Below are 20,273 nucleotides of genomic sequence, written 5' to 3'. Positions count from 1 at the left end.
AAGGATTTAGAACCAAAGCTGAAGGGGGTTGGGACTACTCATGGGTGTCGTGGGTATCCAGCACAATAAAAGGAATAGCATACCAAAGAAGCCAGTCCCCATCATTGGGATCTGTGTGGCCAGGGCCAAAAGTTGAAGGAGCACTAATTAACAGAAAATGCGGAAGACAATAACTTTTGCAAATTTGCACAGTCACAAACAGATTGAAGCAGGACAAAATCCTGAGGTGGAGCCATCTGACTTAAGTGTGGCCTTTCTTCTATAACATAGATGCCTCCCGGGTGAATCACCATACGTCTTTCATTTTGCAGTCAGGCAGACACATGCACAATTCATCAGAACTGCTTTAGACAAAAGCCTCATCAAAAAATGAATGACACTGTGAATTACATGTTTCTCTTCATTGGCTTTGAAGGGCACCTTTCAAACTATTTACTATGGGAGGCTTCTCATAGCAGCCTTCCAGTGCCTAAAGGAGCTACAGGAGAGATGGGGATGGTCTCTTTATCAGGGAGTGGAGCAATAGGACAAGGGGTAATGGTTTTAAACTGAAAGAGGGGAGATTTAGATGAGATATTAGGAAGAAATTCTTTCCTGTGAGGATGATGAGACACTGGAACAGGTTCCCCAAAGAAGCTGTGGCTGCCCCATCCTTGGAGGTGTTCAAGACCAGGCTGGATGGGGCTTTGAGCAACCTGCTCTAGTGGGAGGTGTCCCTGCCCATGGCAAGGGTGTTGGAACTCGATGATCTAAAGATCCTTTCCAACCCGAACCATTCTATGAAATGTGTGTATTTTGTCAGGTGCATCTCACTCCAGTGTTTGTTGGCTTGGAAGGTACAAGATCAAATGTCTCCACAAAACATAACCATCTCTGATAAGGAGCTGAGTGGCCAGAGGAAAACATATCCATCTATGAGTCCCTAGGAATGGGTTTTGAAAGGACATGGAGAATAAGGTCTCAGAAGAGCAGCTCATTCCAGATGTCTTTGAGATTAGAGTCAGGACGTGGGCAGGACACTGCAGTAGCTGAGCCACTTCTGTTGAATTGAAGGTTTTTTGGAGGCTGGTGCCCTCAGATCATCTTCAGATGTTGAGAGCAGATCAACCCCCGAGAAGGTGGTTGGGTATGAATATCATTAGCACACAGATGAGGACTCTAGTTTGCAGGACTGTGAGATTATTTTGCAAGTAAAGCAGTAATAACAGCTCATGTTGTGGTGATGGAAAAATTCCACTGGCATCTTTCTACCTACATTCTCAGAGTTTCTGTTGGGGTGGAGTTGTACCAGGGGAATGACTGACAGAAGCTTTCTCTGGGCTTCAGTGGGGAAGCTTCTGTGTATGCTCAGGGTACAGGTGTGGAAATGGTGTTTTGCTTTCCCAACCACTAGAGAGATTTTCCTGTTAGGAAACACATTTTCTTTCACGTGACATTGTGTTAGGGACTTCCTGCCCGTGTTCTCAGTATGTATCTTCCTTTCACCTAATATCAGGATGTTGCTTGGTTGGACTGAATGGATGATTGTCAATAATCCTGTTGGATATTTGTTGGATGTTTTTCTGAGGAAGTTACTTCCATGGCTAGTTTGGAAGAAAGAAGAGTTGCTAAAGACAAAAGCATGAATAACTACTGCATGAATAACATGCATGACTGAATGTGGTTACAGAATAAGTCAGATGGGATTTCAACAAGACTTCTTTGCCAAGGAGGACAGCGAGCAATCAAAAACTACTCATGGGCTACCCACAGTTCACACCCTGCCATGTGGTAAACTTCCAGCATAATAAATCTGTTAGGATTTTAATAATAAAGGATCATCAACCATTAAAAATCTGCCCACTTTGTCATGAGTAAGGTTAAGGATGCTGCTGGAGATGTAGAATGAGAATGGCTCTGATGCATGGTGTCCAGTCTCTCAGTAATTAATATTCTCCACCCTCCCCTCGTGCTTCATGAAGAGCTCCTAGCTTTGGTAGATGCCTGCAAATGACAGCTGAAAAGGACATTATTTCCCAAATGGGTCTTTGTCATTCATCTCCTTTTTGCCAACCCTGCTTTTGGGTCAGTGCCTCAATTGAGGGGACATTCTTGCTCAAACTGGAGAAAGAAATGCCATCCCCATACAAAACTGTGCCAATCCTTCCCAGTAGGACCAGGCTCCTTGCTCATTCATCCATGTGTCCAACTAAGATGACCACAGCCAAAATTCTCTCCATTTGCCTTCTCTAGGTATGTTTCCTCTGGGAATACTACATGTTTCCAGAGCTCACCTGCCTGTCCAGAGTTTAACTGTTCAGATTAATTTTCATCTAATCTGGCTTTAGCTCCATTTAGCTGCCTACAACACAGAACAATTCTCTCTTCCCTTGCTCCCCCACATCTCTGGAATCTCTGCTAAGGCACATGGAAAATAAGGAGGTGCTTGGAGACAGACAGCATGGCTTCACCAATGGCAAATCGTGCCTGACAAATTTGGTGGCCTTTTACAATACTGCCACAGACTTGGTGGACTAGGGCAGAGCAACAGACGTCATCTACCTGGACTTATGCAAAGCGTTCAACACTGTCCCGCATGACATCCTGGTCTCAAAATTGGAAAATCATGGATTCGATGGATGGACCACTCGGTGGATAAGGAACTGGCTGAATGGCCGCACTCAACGGGTTGTGGTCAATGGTTCAATGTCCAACTGGTGGACAGTGATGAGTGGAGTTCCTCAGGGGTCAGTACTGGGACCAGTGCTGTTCAACATCTTTGTCGGAGACATGGACAGTGGGATAGAGTGCACCCTCAGCAAGTTTGCCGACGACATCAAGCTCGGTGGCGCAGTCGACACACTGGAGGGAAGGGATGCCATCCAGAGGAACCTGGACAGGCTTGAGAGATGGGCTCATGCAAATCGCATGAAGTTCAACCAGGCCAAGTGCAGGGTCCTGCACCTGGGAGGTGGCAACTCCAGGCACAAATACAGGTTGGGCGGAGAATGGCTGGAAAGCAGCCCTGAGGAGAAGGACTTGGGCGTGTTGGTGGATGAGAAGCTCAACATGAGCCGGCAGTGCGCACTGGCAGCCCAGAAAGCCAACTGCATCCTGGGCTGCATCAAGAGAATTTGGGCCAGCAGGTCACGGGAGGTGATTCTACCCCTCTCCTCTGCGCTCGTGAGACCCCACCTGGAATACTGTGTCCAGCTTTGGAGTCCTCAACACAGGAAGGACATGGACCTCTTGGAACGGGTCCAGCGGAGGGCTATGAAAACAATCAGAGGGATGGAGCACCTCCCCTGTGAAGAGAGACTGAGAGAGCTGGTGTTGTTCAGCCTGGAGAAGAGAAGGCTCCGGGGAGACCTCATAGCAGCCTTCCAATATCTGAAGGGAGCCTACAGGAGAGCCAGAGAGGGAATTGTAGTGACAGGACAAGGCGTAATGGTTTTAAATTGGAAGAGGGGAGATTTAGATGAGATATTAGGAGGAAATTCTTTACTGTGAGGGTAGTGAAGCACTGGAACAGGTTGCCCAGGGAAGTTGTGGCTGCCCCATCCCTGGAAGTGTTTAAGGCCAGGCTGGATGGGGCTTTGAGCAACCTGCTCTAGTGGAGGTGTCCCTGCCCATGGCAGGGGGGTTGGAACTCGATGATCTTTAAGGTCCCTTCCAACTCTAAGCATTCTATGATTCTATGATTCCTCTCCTTGCAGAGACATTTTTTGAGATGGCATAGTCTGACGGTTGGGCTTAGGAGTCTAACACACTAGGAAAGATATTCTCTCCTGATCCAGTTGACTGTTGGATTGATTCAGCTAAACAGATACCAAACATAAATGTTGATCTATGGTGAGTGAACTGTGAGTTCAAGGATGTGGATGCAAGCCTGTGGTGGCCTAAAATAAAAAAATTTAGAAATCTGTCTGGAATTTGTTTCCATAACAAAGAGGAAAAGTGGAGAAAAAACATCTACAGGAGAATAACTGTGGCCTGAAATGGGTGGATAATGGTTACAAAAATTATACTAGGAATGAGAGGGAAGCCTAAAAGAATGGAAGGGAAAACTGAGAGGCAGACAAAATTACATGGCAGAGGTTAAGAAATACATAAAGTAAAAATTTGCAATAGTTAAAAGGGCTTGGATCTCAGAAAGGACATTAAATGTTTAAATTCTCCAGCCCTTATATTGGGAGATGAAAGTAGTGAAGATGTGATAGGTGAAAACTGAATATTAAATTAAACCACTTACTTATTCAGTATCAAAAGTGCTTTTGACTTTGGGGGTAAAGACAGCATGGAGACAGATGTCCAGAAATAGAATTAACCACATCTGAGGTGGAATAAAAATGTTTAATGCATTCAAGTTAGGGCAAAGTAGGACAGGATGTTTTCCATGACAGAACTCTTAGAGAACACAGAGAACAACAGGTCTAGGTCCACTCCCACATATTGTTCATAAATTGATCAAGTTCAAGGTGGTATCATGTGGTCATAATTTCTCACCTAAATTAAAGAGGGGAGGTGTAAAAGTCCTTCAGTCATTTGTCTGACCTCAATAGCATACGAGGATTAAGGATAATTTTTGAAGGAGACAAAAACAAAAAATATAAAAAGGCTTAAAAACCAAGATGATGATCTTCCTTGATTTCACATTAGTAAAGTCTGATTTTCAAGACTTCAGCAAAGTATCAAAAGAATATAACACAGGAATATTTATTAAGATGGCACAATGGAAATTAGGTCAATATAAACTGACTGAGAACTTTTTAAAGGTTTGGAAGTGGAAGGGTTAAACAGTTTTTAATGTGTTAGGAGGGGGATATGAGCCTGGGGGATGTCAGTAGCGCAGTTCCTCAGGAACTGGTCTTGGAGTAAAGACCTTGACAGATGCTAAATGGGGTCATGTTAATGAAATTTACTGATGATACAAATTTGGGATGCATGAGCAATGCAGAGAAGGGTCAGGTATCGTAAACAACCAGGTGGCTTGGATACAAATCATATACTAATAAGATCATATACTGTAATAAGTTATATGGTAAACTAAGAGGTCACCTATAAATGACTGGAGAGATGAAAGACATGAGAGTATTGTTTGATCACAGGCTGCATTATACGTCAGACATCCAATGAAGTGTGAAGAAAGATGTCGTGATTAGGGACTGTGTCAGTGAGGACCATACAGGTCTCAGGTCATTGTGCAAGGCACCAACAAAACCACACTTGCAACATGGATGCATTTATCACCACCCGTGCCCAAGGGAGCTGCAGTCCGTATAAAGGCTAATATGAAGACAGGAATGGACAACATATCAGGCAAAAAGAGCTGGGATTTCTTAGCAGAAGGAGAAAAGATTCCTAAATAAGGACATGCTCAACAGCAGGAAACTTAGGAGGGAAGACCTGTCTGAGATAAGAAAGGTGGTGTCACTGGAGATGTGGGTGGGATCTAGCAATGCTAAAAAATCAAGGTTGGAAATTAGAAATGTGTGCCCAAGCAGTGAATTACTTTTCTACTAACAGATGGGGGAAAGAATGAACAGCTTGATTTTAAGATGGACATTGATCAGGGTATGATCTATTGATCAATGCATTGCCAAGATGATGTGTTTGGTAAGGAACAGAAGAGAGCCGTATGGTACTGCCCCCTCATAAAAGGATGTGTCATTTGGGATGCACCTTTGGGTGCATCAGCTGGGATTCCAGGTGTGCAAATAGCCCCTCTAGCTAGAAATAAGAGCTCATGGACAGGAACAATGCTCAGCTCTGGGCACAGATAAAACAAGCTTTTCCATTTTGTCTGTGCCAGTGCCCTGGCAATCTGTGTTGGGGTAACTCAAAGGGTTTGGGGTATATGGGCTAGTAAAAGTGGGTGATGAAGGAAGAAGTGACCAGGCAGCATCTCTGCTGGACTGGAGGAGAGCTAGGTAGTTTGGAAAGTTATTCTACTTGTGAGCAAGATGAGAGTCATTTGCCCTTCATTTCTGCTGAAAACACTGATAAGTTTAATGTCAACTCTGGATACTTTTGAAGATATGTGACTATGATAATAAGGATGACATAAGTGAAACATTCACTTGGTTGTGATGTGTAGGGTCTGTTCTGGGATAGCTGTGCTGTTCCTGAATTCTGTGTTTGCCTCAGTATCCTGTTAAAGATAGTGAGGGAGTAGATGAAGCCCTTCTCGTCTTAGGCTCTTCTTGGACAGATGGCCGCATTATGTGAGGTAGACCAGCACAGACCTCCTTCATCAACCCTCTTCTGAGAGTGTACGCATAGCCACTTTGCCTCCTACATCCTTGATTGTCTTCAGGATGTTGTCTGCTTCTTATCACACATTCAACAGGAAAGAGGCAGCCCTATGCCCCACTTCAGCGTGAGGACTTTGGGCTTGTTTATGTCAACATTTTAATCCCGAAGCCAGAAGCATGAAAGCAAATGTTTCGGTGTAACTTCTGTGATGCAAAGGTGTCCACTGTTTTTTTATTTTGTGGTGAATCACCAGGGTGGTGATGGCAGAGAATTTACCTTGAAGTATACCTTGAAGTAGATTTTCTTTCTGTGTATTTCTGCTCCACCCTTTGCATTTTGTGTTTCTTTACAGAAAACACGGTGGAATATGTGCAGGAAAATAGGCAGCTGGACTGTTCCACATCTAGGGAATAAACATCCTTCCCACACACCAGGTCCTCTAATTCTGTTCTTTACATATTTTCCACTTTCTACAGAAAGGTTTCTGGGGATGAGATATTTCTCCAGAACATGGTCATTGGAAAACAAGGGCATAAAGTGCCATCTGTGGTTGCCCCCAGACTCTCTCATCACAAGAGTCATACAACTTTGGAAGTCTACCTTTAAAGGTAAGCAAGACGGTCCAGCCTGGATATTAACTAAGCCTGCTGAGCAAGGAGAATACAAATGTGCAATTCTAGATCTGAGGACCTTGCAACAGTAATGACCATTTTGTAGACCTTCACTGGGGTTGAGGTAGGGGCTGGCTGAAGGCACTTTGCTAAAAGTTTGGATGGATCTAGGCTTGGAAGGAATGGTTCAGTTTGAGAACTTCTGGGTCCATTTAGAAGAGGGGTTTTCTTCATAAGAATACTCAGCACCTAGAAGCTGTTATTAATTAATGACAAACCAGTTACTTTATGCAGATTGGTGCTGTAGCAATAGAGATTTACTCCAGCTGTTGGGTCAGACTATTTGTCCTCCCAGAATGGAGTCCGCTGGCCTGGCTTCCTTTGCTAACATAGCTGTAACCTCTGGGCCTGGAACTTGCCACATCTCTGGAAGGTTAGAAAAGTAGTAAGTTGTATTTTGAATTGCGTGATTTTGAAGAAAATACTTTTCTTATCCCTTACCCACCCTGCATTTCTGAGGGGTATGGTGGGTGGGTATATCCCACCTCCAGTGCTTGTTAAGCAGGATCTTAGCATGTAGTATAATGGTTTCATGATTCTGGGCTTGATTTATCTCTAAATGGGCCTCAGAACTCATACAATAATGTAAAAAGATCATTGCAAGGGGACAACATCTTTTGGTGTAGGCCTAGGTAATGACTCCATTTGAATTTCCTTTGGCAATCCAAACATCAGTGATTTCTTGACCTTTGTGAGTACAGATGTCACTGATAAAAGCCCTGCAAGAACTTATGCTTTTTTCTTAGCATAGATTTAACATCTTCTTATTAAGCTCTATGCAGAAATAAGACTGCTGAAGTTTTTATAGTAGGTAAGCAAGTTTTCCTGGGGTAGCTGTTTTGCCCTGTGATTAACCTTCCATCAGAAGTTGCTTGTGTGCACTCCAGTAAAGTCTCAGTGCTAAGTAAATATGTTTCTATGTGAATAAACAACTTTTTTGATTCTTATCCTCTTTTCTTTTGACTGTCACACTTATACATACTTACATGTGCCCTTTCTGCCCATCTGAGTATCTCAAAGAACTTTGGAAGCGGAGAGCCATCCTGTCTGTGCAAAAGGCCACGTGGTGACCTCAGCTCTCATAGATGTTAAGGGAAGCGACAGATGAGACTGCCCTCCATACACAAATCCAAGCCATGGAAGCTGTTGTTGAAATGGTGTAGCTGGAATGTGGATGAGAGAGAAGAGAAGAGAAGAGAAGAGAAGAGAAGAGAAGAGAAGAGAAGAGAAGAGAAGAGAAGAGAAGAGAAGAGAAGAGAAGAGAAGAGAAGAGAAGAGATGAAAGAGAGGTTGGAGCAGGGCATAGTCTGGATGAATGAAGGCTGTTGGTTTGGTTGCCCCGTCCTTGTGCTTGTGATGAACATAGGCCTTGGGTGAACCAGGAAGGAGGAGTAGATAAGAGGGATAAAGAGCATTTTTGTTTTGTCCTCACAGGCCATTTTGAATACAGGGAGGGAATGACAGTGAGACTCAGAAAAGTGTTTCTGTTCTTTGCTGCCTTTAATGCCAATCCCTGGTGGCAGCCAGCAAAACAAATGCTCTACCTCTCGTGCCCACACATGTTCACCCTTCCCTCCAGGTGCAGTGCTCGTAGACTCTGTATTCATGGGTGCCAAGGATGGAAACGAGGTTTCTCTGCTGCTTTGGGCTTCTGTAGGGTTCTTGGCTTGTACATTCACAACTTCCCTGACTTTGGGAAAGCAGCTCTTTCTACATCAGCAGGATGAGTAAGGGTTATCCTCAAACTTCCAGAGTGGGGAATTTGGGACAATTCTCCATTCATCTTGTGAGAGCCCCTATTCTCTGAGATGAATACCTTTTGTTTGCTGGGTATTTCTTCATGCCAGGATTGTTCTCTCTCATCGTCTTTGTGTCAAATGCCAGCTATTCAGATCGTCACTTCTTGAGCAGATTCAAGGTTGGGGGGCAGCTCTTATAGCACTTCTGACATGGACATGCTCGTAACTGGCTTCAGACTCCTTGTTTCCCATGGACACTGGAAGACATCACACCAGTAAGTTTCCATGGCAAAGGTAAATGCTTTTTTTTCTCTGTCCTCCTGGGGGAAGGATGAGGAAAAGCAGGGTAGAGCTGCTGCATTTGAGGAGCACCTGCTAGAAGAGCTGCAAAAACAACAGAGGAGAGAAACTAGTTGCATGGGATTAAGAAGGGCAGGGAAACAGCTGTCTTTGATAGTACATGGGTGTAAGAACTGTTGTGAAATACTCTGCCATTTTATCACAAGACAACTGGGACCAGTACAGAAGCAGCGACTGCACGTGAGCACTGCAGTCTTGGCAAGAGATTGCCATTCTCTGCCTCTACAGCAAGCAAGACAAAGAGCAGACAAGGTTGTTTTCTTAACTGTTTTCTTTTAATTATTCCCACTTAAACTTTGAATAGTCAAATTCTTATGTCAAGTCCAACCTTCCTTTATTTTTCTAAAGCTCATTTCACGTGTAGAGGAACAGAATAGGTCAGCTGTATTCCAATTATCACATCTCAACTGACTATTTGAAACCTTAGCCACACCTTCCTCTCTTTTTAATTACTACAGTTGAATAGGTGTCAAAAACACTTGTCTCTGCCCGAACATCGGTATTTTAAGCAGGATGAACACCTTTCTCTTCACAACAGAAACTTTGCGTGTTATAGACAGAGATTATATCATTTTCTCTTGAATTTTTCTGTGAGATAAAACGTTTTCCCCTTGCTACATTGCAGATGGCAAGTTTAAAGGATGCAGCTGAATGCCAGTCCAGAGCAGAAGACACAACTAGTTTGGACAGAAGGCACCCATGTGTGTGGCACCACACAGCCACCCAGGAAGACAGGTGGGTCCCTGGAAATAACTCAATATGTAGTGACCCCTGATGAAAACAAGTCCCTTCCCTGCCCGTCACTCCACTTTCACTCACCTGCCATGGGTGAAGTTCTCATTCCACAAGTTCCCTCAATGCCAGACTGAATCTTTACTGAAAATAACAAGAGATGAAGGAGCAAAACATTTTCCTTTCCTGACTCAGCCCCATAACTGTCAACTCTGTTGCAGGGGAGGTGTATGGAGGCAGTCAAACTACCCTAGCCATGGAGGGCCACCAGCAGAGCTGTGAAAGGGTTCAGGGATGGGGCACAGTGTGTCTATGTGTTTCAAGTGGGGAAGCACTGGCAGAGGTGAACATGTGCCCATGAAGGGTGTAGAGGCTGTTTCAGTGTGGGTGGTGAACACAGCTGGTGTATACAACTCCTGGTAGAGGCACATAGGAAGAGCTATTTTAATGAGCTTTATAAGGTGATGCCCCCCATAATATGGGCTTGTGGCTGAGGAATCAGAGAAGCCATATAGGGAGGAGTTCAGGGTTGCACTAGGAGCTGTGGATCGAAAGCATCAACCGACTAGTTGTGGGTGCAGCATCTGGTTTGCAAGGAGCCCTGTGATTTAGCTTAGAAAGGCATTAACAGCACTCAAGGGAAGGGCAGAAAGGGGCTATTGAGGGTTCTCTCTGTCACACACAGCTATCAAGTGGCGGAATGGGAGTGGGATCAGTCAAGATGGCATGGGGTCAACTTGGCTTCATCAACCTTGTCCAGTCAGCCTTGCCTGGGGTGAGTGGTGGGTACAGTTACTTTAGGGATGTTCTGCAATCAAAGGGCAGGTCTTTTGATTGCTTTTAGTGACTGTCCAGTGGCTTAATAACTGGCAGAACAGAGAAAACTGCAGGCTTTGTCTCCCAGTCTTATCTGGATCACTAAAAGCCTCATTGCACAACAGTGTGTGGATAATTCAGAGCAGGAATGTGGCTGTGCGGGGTGGATTGGTAGTGGGTAATCATTCCCTAGCTCTGTTATGCTAGCTGACTCTATTTGAGCTTATTTTTAGCGTAAGTCTCTCCCCTGACCCCATTAAAGTTGCTATCTGAGCATCTTTGATATACTGGACCTGATAACATCTGTACAAGGCAGAGGTATGGAGACGCTGTGTGACTTGCCCCAGGCCATGAAGGAAATGTGGGGCACAGCAAGGAACTGCTGGTCCATAAACACCAGCTCATCTGGCCTCTCTGCCCCAGAGACTTTCTCCAGCGTGATCAAATGTTATTAACCAGCTGCTGCAAATTGGGTTGAATTCACGGGACCTTGGTGACATTTTTCAGACCAGGTACAGGCACTGGATGTAACTTCTACTGGGCCATAATGTACGCCCTAATCTCTATCTGCAGAGGTAATAAATACTAGCAAATACTACCAGTAGCAAATACAGCATCATAACAATACTATTAGAACACTTTTCTTTTACTCTGAACATGTCTGTAACATTTCCTGCCATAAAAATCATGCCAAAGTGGTCACTCTAAATTTTTACACTGAAAGGGTTATCAGACATTGGAAGAGGCTGCCCAAGGAAGTGGTGGAGTCACCGTCCCTGGTGGTATTTAAGAGACAGGTAGACGTGGTGCTTAGAGATATGGTTTAGTGATGGTTTTTGTCAGTGTTAGGTTGATGGTTGGACTAGATGATCTGAAAGATGCCTTCCAACTTCAACAGTTCTATGATTCTATGATTCTACTTTTCCCATCCGTAAAAGGTAGCCTCACTGCAGAATCGTATGTTTACATTCAGTCCATAATGCAACTGCAGCCTTTGGAAAAGTGCAGCTGCTGCCCTTGAAAACAAGACACCATCCATTTTATTGTCCAGCTATATATTATTCAAATAAATGAACAGTAGTTTGATCCTGGAGGAATAGAAATCTCTTGCATCTCAGTCGTCATGACGGATTGAGTTGTTTAAAGAGACTGTCCTCAATTCTAGGCCTTTCGATAAGCGTGGAAAAGATAGGAGAAGAAGTGATAAAGCTGCTCAGCCAGCAATGTCAAGAAACAACTTGCTTGGGCAAAAAAAGAAGCAGCCTTGTTGTTCAAATAAATGTTGTGCTTGTGCCTCACCCAGGAAACAGCTCTCAGCCCTTTTTCTTACCACCCAGAGAGTAAACCAAACTTCAGCCAGAGCTTGAGTAGTTGCGTGATGCCAGATCTTCTGAACCAACTGAGGACGCTGCTGATGAAGGGTGCAGAATAGAGCAGGAGGGACTGAGTCCTGTTTTTGTTTCTTAGGGGTTTACAAGGCAGGAGGGGAAGCCAGCCTTTCTGTCAAAATGCCGTCGCAGCACCTGGGAAAACAGTCCTCTTCCTAGTCCTGCCCTAGCCCAGCCCAGGTTCTGACCTGCGGCTGAGTCATTTTTCCGCCCCAGTTTGCCACCTCCTAACCCTTCCCAGAATTTAAAGGGTTGTTTTTGAGGCTGTCTGTCTGTAACCTAAATGTGAAGTGCTGTTGCAAGTGCCATGCCAGGCACCCACCAAGCAGCAGAGAGTTCCACTGGCTAGCACCTCATTGTGTCCACAGGGGCTTCCTACCCTGCTCTTTACTGTGTCCATCCCAGTCATGGACTCTCCCAGTTACACCTTCTCTAAACTGTCTAATCCCTCCCACCCTCCAGCACTACATGCAAAAACTCCAGATATATCCACAAAGAGGATATATCTCCAAATAAATCCAGAGTAGAATCACTCAGCGATCAACTGTGAACTCCTTCCAGAATATCCTTCCAGAGTATTCAAAACCAGGCTGGATGGGGCTTTGAGCAACCTGGTCTAGTGGGAGGTGTCCCTGCCCATGGCAGGGTGGGTGGAACTAGATGATCTTTAAGGTCCCTTCCAACCTGAATCATTTTATGATTCTATGATTCTATGTACAGAGAAGAAACTGGGAGGAGGAATTGCTCCTTCAGCCTGTAAGGGTCTAGACATCGGGTCTCAACCACCAGAGCATGAGAAAGTCCCCTCTTGGCTCCAGCAAGAAACTCCTAAATGCTGTGCTCCAGCAAGTAGATGTCATTGCCACATGGGACTGATGCACTATAACATGGGCAAACAGCCTCCATTCCTGCTGGACTTTGGACATATCTCTCATTTTTGGGGTTGAATATGTTTGACCTCTCCAGAAGCTGGAAGAGGCTGTGTCTCACCCAATGACCCTGGGGACTTGACTTTGGCCATGTCCATACAGCTGAACTCCTAGTCTCCAGAAAGGGCCATTGTAGCCAAATTGCTCATGGAGAAAGGCCACTGGATGTGGATATGCCTGGCAGCCTGGGAATTGTTTCAGAAAGTGGGAACAGTGCAATAGTGTGTCAGAGACCTTCTTACAGTGCAAGAAGATGAGCTCCTGGACTGGGGAGCTCATGGAGCTGGGCAACCATGCAGAAAACAGCCTGGCTGGGACATGTACAGCTAGATGAGCCCCCTTTTCAGTCACTAAGACTCAGGAGGTTTGCAAAAGCCAGAATAAATTATCTCACCTGTCCCATATCCTTCCTCCACCAATAACAAGACTTGATTCATATGAGGAAGGTGATTCATTCTGGATTTTCCTTTGGGAAACCCCTTCCCTGCTTCCTACAATTAACAGCTTGTTAATGCCTTCTGTCCCAAGGATTTATGTACTTTTCTCTTTCACAACAGCAGACAGTGTCATTATCTTCTGACATCTGGCTTCATCCAAAATTTGATGCTGGCTCTTGTCACATGGCTATAGGTCCCCCAGATGACATCTCCACTAGGTGAATGCTTTTATGTTATTTCAGCCCTGCACATCCTTTAGAGCTCCAAGTTCTTAGAGTATGAGAGAGGAAAATGGGGCTCTTGGCCAGTCTCCCTCCCCTTTTAGTCTTCCACCCACTGCTGTCCTGGCTTCACAGCTCCTCGACTTCATAGGTCCAGCCTGTCTTGTTACTCCCACCCAGGGCACTCCCAGGCCCATCTGTACACCCTGCGGATACCAGCCTTGTCTTCCTTTGTTGTGTATTGGGAGGAGGTACATGTGACACAGTAGCCTTCTCCAGAATGTTTCCTACTTTGGTTTTCAGATCTCTTCACATATGTGTTGTTTGGAGGTCTTATTTGAGAGTTTCTTTCAGGCAGCTTTTGTATGGTCCTTTCTCTGCTGCTGGTTCCAAACGTTATACAGGATCTCCCAATGCAAAGTGGGAACTCAAATTTATATCCATAAAATAAAATATCTGGAGAAGGCAAACTATAATTTAGAATCTATAACTATATAGAGGGGCTATAAGTGTATAAAAGAGGTGTTAAAATTATGGAGTCTGCCTTGCACACAGACAACTCATCGGTATCAATAACAGAGAGGGCTTAAAATGGTTTTCCACATATTTGAAGCTTGCATGGTTGCTGCATTCATTACACCAGTAAAGGGCAAAACATGATTGTATCAGTGCCAGAAGTTGCACTAAGCTGCTCCTTCATCAGATCTTCATCTTCTACATGTGATGAGTGGAGAACGTCACTCTGGCTTCAACAGGGAGTCCCAGGAATGGGGAAAGATTAGTGGATGAACAAGGGAAATTCCTATTATAAGGAAGGGAATAAAGGGCTCTGTGGGTATCCTCATGACCTCAGCAATTCTTCAGGAAACACCAGTCTCACCCTGCTCATCTGCCCTCCTCAAAATGGGGGTGGAAGTGGGTGTGTGTCCACAGCTGTGTGCTCACCTCCATAATCAGGGTACCCAGAGGGAAAAATGCAAGCTCTGATGTTTACTTTCTCCACTGTCCCTCCTCTGCTAGGCAACCCCACAGAACCTTTAATATAAACACCTTTTTGACATTATGACAGGACCTGTGTCCCAGGCTGTGCCATGGGGAATGGATAAAAGAGGAACTTGAAGAAGAAAGCTTGAGAACCTACCTACGGGAGATAGGAACCTTCAAGAGATGTTGCTATGGCCAGGATGGAGACTGGTAATTGCAGAATTGGATCATTTCACCAGGACACCATGGGGACACCCTTTCCACTTCACTCCAATGTTTACTGCCCACCATGGTGCTCCAGGTACTTGAATGTGCAGTCCTGCCCACATGAACGTGAGCACTGCTTTAACAAAGTGCGAGGTCCCAGGGTTTCCAGGTCACAACAAGTTCCCCTGGAGGTGTGATTGCACTTCATGGGTTTTCTTGGGGTATGTGCCCTCCAGAGTTTGTCATAAGCCAGAGCCCCTCAAGCTTTGGAGGTACAGATGCCACCTCTATTCTGCTCTGCCATGGCACCTCTTGGCACATATCATCATATACACAGCAATGACCAAGACTGAACACTGGCCAGACATGTAACACACCCACTGCGGTTACTGCTGGGTTCAGGAACACATGACTAAGTGATAAACAGGTAACAAACTCACGCTTGATTCAGAAATCAGTATATTTTGGGTGTTATTCAGGTAGCATGCACACATATTTTCTTATCTGGTAGCACTATGGAAACACAGTAACAGTAGTGAAGAAGCTATCATACGGCAAAGGTCTGCCATCAGCTCCAAGGATGCTGTGTGTCCAACACTCTGCATTGCTCCTGGTTACAATTCCTGTAAGAGGGGTGCTCCAAGAATTTCTGGGGTCACAGGAGTCCTCTTTGCTCCTCACAGTCTGTTGTTCAGGAAGGGCCAGAGCAGGCTGGCTGCGATCCCTGCTGCTATCCCGTAGCTGGACCTCAGGCTGCCTGCTGCGTTGACATTGCAGAGGTCGGTGTTGCAGCAGGAGATATTCCTGTTGCCCACGCTGAAGTCCTGATAGACTGGTTCGCATGATGCATCACAACCCTTATTGATGATGTTGAAGAGCCCTGCGACCCCTGGAAGGAAAGCAGGACTGTTACTACAAGGACTCAATGCAGGCCAAGCCAAGCCTTATGGAAATGAATAACGAGATGCTATTCTTATCTGAGGTCACTCCTTAGAAAAACTAAAAAAAAAAAAAAGTGTTTCCAAACAGCTACAGGTTTTACTGTAGCAGTTTATTTCTTTGACACATCAGTTTGTCACCGGAGGGGGCAAAGGATTTCAATCCCCAACTGTTTGCTTAAGGCAGTGTATTCCACAGCATAATTCTTAGGGATTTCTAAAACAGCACTAACTACAGAAATTCTAATAATGTAATTAATAATGAAAGGAGCCATTAACACCTCTGCTGGGATGCCTAAGATACTAGTGGATGAGGAGCAAGCATATGGGGTAATCTTTGTTCCCATCCCTTTTTGTTGCACGGAGCCTTTCAACACCCAGGGAAGTTAGGTAAACATGGCAGTTCCCATTTCACAGATGATAGACTTATTGTTTGATTTGTTTCTGAGAGGCACAGCCTATTTTTCTATGGCTGATCAATACTCAGTAACTGCTGGTTACAAGTAGATTATAGAATCAGAATCGTCTAGGTTGGAAGGGACCTTTAAGATCATCAAGCCCAAGCGTTGACCTAACACTGCCAATGCCACCACTAAACCATGTCCCTCAGCGCCACATCTACACACCATTTAAACACCTGCAGGGATGGTGACTCAACCACTTTCCTGAGCAGCTTGTTCCAATGCTTGATAACCCTTTCCGTGAAGAGATTTTACCTAATATCCGTCCTAAACCCCCCCTTGGTGCAACTTGAGGCTGTTTCCCCATGTCCTATTGCCTGTTACTTGGGAGAAGAGACTGACCCCCAACTCCCTAAAACCTCCTTTCAGGGAGTTGTAGAGAGCGAGAAGGTCTCCCCTCAGCCTTCTTTTCTCCAGGCTGAACACCCTCAGCTCCCTCAGCCGCTCCTCATAAGGCTTGTTCTCCAGACCCCTCACCAGCTTTGTTGCTCTTCTCTGGACTCGCTCCAGAATCTCAATGTCTTTCTTGTAGTGAGGGGCCCAAAACTCAACACATTATTTGAGATGGGTCCTCACCAGTACTGACTACAGGGGGATGAGCCTGCATGAGATCTCCTGATCTTGCACAATCTATTCTGGGCATCAAGTTTTTGACATATGCAAATTTAGTGTATAAATTTAGTGGGTTATACAATGTGTTGGCTCTCCTGCATGTGAATGCATGGCCATGGATTTGCACATTTCCAACAAGGACAATGCCTGGTGGAGGTGTTGCATTAACTGCCTCACAAAGATGAGTTTGAACATGCCACTGATGGGGTTTGTGTCCCAGGTCTAAGAGCAACTGAGCTGTCGCCACAGATCTGGACAGGGCGAACATTTTTTTTTACCAGATCTAGAATGGGAGAATTAAATCATAATCTGTTAAAGGAGTTTACCCAGAGACACACAGATGGCTGCATTCAGAGCTGGCTGTAGAAGGGCTTAGGTGAAGTTCTATTCTTTTCACTGTCTTCACCTAAAGTCAGCTCTGTCACTGAATGCTCCTGACTTTATGACTAGGTTTCACCAGACTCAGCCCTTCACATTTTAATTCATGTTCCAAACTTTTCAAAACCATAAACTTAACTATTGTCCTTGCAAGCAAATAATATTTGGTGTTATGAAAGTGAAATAAACCCAATTTTGTACGAGTGAGAGGCATTGCAAATATTTACCAATCTCAAGTGCAGTGGCACCCTCCTGAGATTTGTTCCTTGTATTGGCCATAATGCTCAGTTTTTAGAATGATCTATTGTCAAATACTGAGGAATTTATGGGGTACAACATGACTTTCTAATCACACTTTCTTGGCCAGTGCGGGGAGAAGACTTGGTGATGGCCAGCACCACTACCAAGGGACCAGTTATCACCAAGGGGTAAACATTATCCTTGTGTCATTTCTACTTAACATGAAAGTCATCTGAAAGCTTTTTTATCACCTTTTCTCCCCAGATGGCTTTTCTCTCCCTACTGCACACTGAGCTTTGCTGGTCCAGACCAGCTGGTGTAACTAGAGTAGGTGGGGCTGGCTCGGACACCTGAGGCTGGGACCGTGCTTGGTTCCGACATCACGACTAAGACATTTCCCACCCCCTCTTTGCCTTACTGATCACATCTGTCTTGCACATTTCCTTATCCTTGCAGGCCACTTCCTTCTTGCAGTTGGAGTTGCTGAGCTGTGTCATGCAGCTGTAACATCGCAAAGAGGAACCTGCAAGAGATCAAGAGGGATTATAAGACAGATCTGTTTGAAGCCTTCTAGGGAACACAACTTAGTGCTTGCACTGGGAAACAGAACTGTTCCTGTGGGTCCTCAAAGGAAGACAGCACCCCTGTTATTGGAAAAACAATATTTTTCCCATTTTTGCTGGAGAACAGTACAGTCATTTGAGGTGAGAATCAAGTTTTGCAGTTGCTGAAGTTGTTTCAGGTGTAGTCAGTGCAGTGAGGGAGCAGCTGGTCCCATTGACTGGTCTCATCAGTCAATGGGAAGTGCTTCCCAAATGCTTCTTTTTGTGACATTTTTGTGACATTCCCACCTCCTGAGCTGGGATGAAGGGGTTAAGTCCTCAGAAGGACAGGTTGATATTATTTGCCTGCCTCTGTAGACATGAGTGTTTGACCAGATGTGAGCCCTAGCTGAAGCATTTCCAGGGTTGGACGAAAGAAGGAAAGCCCAGAGGTAAGAGGGGGTGAGGAAGGGATGGAGCAGGCAGTTTGCAAGGTCACTTCCAGCCTGTTGTCTCAGTTTGACCAACTTGTGACACATACTCTCCATCACCCCCTTTTAGAAAGCAAAGTGCAAACACGGCTTTTGTCTCCCTCTGAAAAACAGGTCACCACGTGTTCCCACCCCCTCGAGGACATACCACTCTATGGGGGATGCAAGTCAGCGTTGTTAACATCTGCTGTGCTGTTGTGAGCATCAAGCAAAGGCAGAATAAGTATTTGCAGCTTACAAGTGACTAGCCCTGGTGAAAAATAGTCCCCAGAGGAGTGAGAGCATGGTGCAATTACCTCTTCCAATTACCTACCTGTGCCCCAGGGCATCACTGGAGCTTGTAAGTGTGAGAGTTGATGTATATATAAGTACTTTAACCCCATGACCACAGGCTTGGATCGTGACTCCCTCAAGTCAATACCTTAATGCTTAACATACTCTTTTAGAACACGGAATAGAAACTAGTGTTATTCAGAGAACAAGCAAGAAGAGATTTGAAGCACTCGGTCTCCCTCTGGCCAAGCCATTCCGGTATAAATGACTGATGCAGTCATAAAGGCAAGGAGCCAAACCCCAGTTTGTTTGTAGCACTGCACTCTGCTCTCACATTTCTCTGACTTTTAATGCAATGAAAGTCAAATTTCAGAGCACCCTGATGGAAGCTGGCAGATGAGAGGGTCTGGCTAGGACTGTATGAGACCCTGCTCAGCCTATTCCTTAGACATCCTCTGCTGATTGAGCAACGTTTCTGCTCAGATCTGCTTCTTCTATTCTCTGGCAATAGGGAAAAGCTGGTTTAAAACCATTTTTTTGCCATTTAAGCCAAAGAAAAAAAGTGACTGTGTCCAAATCCCACCCATCCAGTTTAGAAAATAACACACCATGGCATTATCTTTTTTTCTCTTCTATTAAAATTCTGACAATCAGAAGTCACTTTTGAAATGAAGAGTCAGAAAACAAGTTGGGATAAAACTTACTTTTGCAGAAATGTTGCAATTTTGATAGCCTGGGAAGAAGAAAAATAACCCTCCTACCCCACTTAAAAAAAACAAACCCACACATAACTATATGGTCTGTCTTCAATAGTTTTGATTTTAATTAAATTCATTTTTGTATAGGATTTATCTTTCCTGGAAGCTGCACCACCCAGCACCAGGGTCACACCATCAGCAGAGTGGGAGTATGCATTTTTTTCCATGCAGAACCCAGGACACCCTGTCAAAAAACCACTATCTTCCTATGACAACTGCATCAGCATTTCTTCCCTCACTGCCAAAACCCATCACAAGTATTTTCTCTTAGCTGAAAATCTGCTGGAGGGGATGTGGGACAGATTCTCCGTCCTGTCTTACCTGAGTCCAAGCACAGGACTGCTCCTAGCAGGAGGACAAGGAGAGCCTTCATTTTGGGATAGCCTCTCTTGTGCTGAATATGGGTTGTTTCCTCGTAGTGCAGTTTATATACCCTGGGAGGAAGCAATCAGGCATGCCCAGAAGGTCACCCTCTGAAGGCACCTGAGCGAGGCTGGACCAAGGGAGGGGTTGGTTTGTGGTGGTGATATTTGCATTAGGTGCCTCTCCAATCTGACCGCGACTTTCAGAGTTACCAGCAGCTTCTCTCCACCACTACGCCCACACCTTCCCTCCTACCCTTGGGCAAAGTGTTCACATGGGTGGAAAAAACCCCAAATTCTTCAGAACAAGGCCGGCCTTATGCACTTCCCCAGAGGCAGTGAGGCTGCGGTTGCATCCTGTGAACAAGGCTCTCCACCCCCATTGCTATCTTGAGTGGAGCTATTGTGTTTAAATCAAGGACATAAAGTTCTTTTAGTAAACACCTCCAGCAAGTCATCTGTATGTGTGAGTGTGTCTGTGACACTCGTGACATGTGGTA

The 20,273-nt window shown here is 45.0% G+C and overlaps 1 protein-coding gene across 1 annotated transcript; it reads right to left on the bottom strand.

The window, feature by feature from the left end:
• Positions 1 to 15,395: 15,395 nt before the first annotated feature.
• PSCA (prostate stem cell antigen) lies at positions 15,396 to 19,784 on the bottom strand. Its single transcript, XM_074145815.1, has 3 exons — positions 19,733 to 19,784; positions 17,766 to 17,870; positions 15,396 to 15,607 (listed from the first exon to the last, which is right to left on the bottom strand). The coding sequence occupies exons 1-3, from the start codon at positions 19,782 to 19,784 to the stop codon at positions 15,396 to 15,398; spliced, it is 369 nt and encodes a 122-aa protein (XP_074001916.1).
• Positions 19,785 to 20,273: the final 489 nt, after the last annotated feature.

Source organism: Numenius arquata, chromosome 3, assembly GCF_964106895.1.
Source record: "Numenius arquata chromosome 3, bNumArq3.hap1.1, whole genome shotgun sequence".
In the NCBI taxonomy this organism is placed as follows: Eukaryota; Metazoa; Chordata; class Aves; order Charadriiformes; family Scolopacidae; genus Numenius; species Numenius arquata.
Note: the sequence above shows the minus strand (reverse complement) of the source record. Positions and strands in the feature narration are given on the sequence as shown.

Coding starts and splice junctions, on each gene's coding strand:
- PSCA (XM_074145815.1), bottom strand. CDS start 19,784: ATGAAGGCTCTCCTTGTCCTCCTGCTAGGAGCAGTCCTGTGCTTGGAC. Junction 17,871..19,732: donor AGTCCTGTGCTTGGACTCAG/GTAAGACAGGAC, acceptor GATCTCTTGCAG/GTTCCTCTTTGCGATGTTAC. Junction 15,608..17,765: donor GTGCAAGACAGATGTGATCA/GTAAGGCAAAGA, acceptor CTTTCCTTCCAG/GGGTCGCAGGGCTCTTCAAC.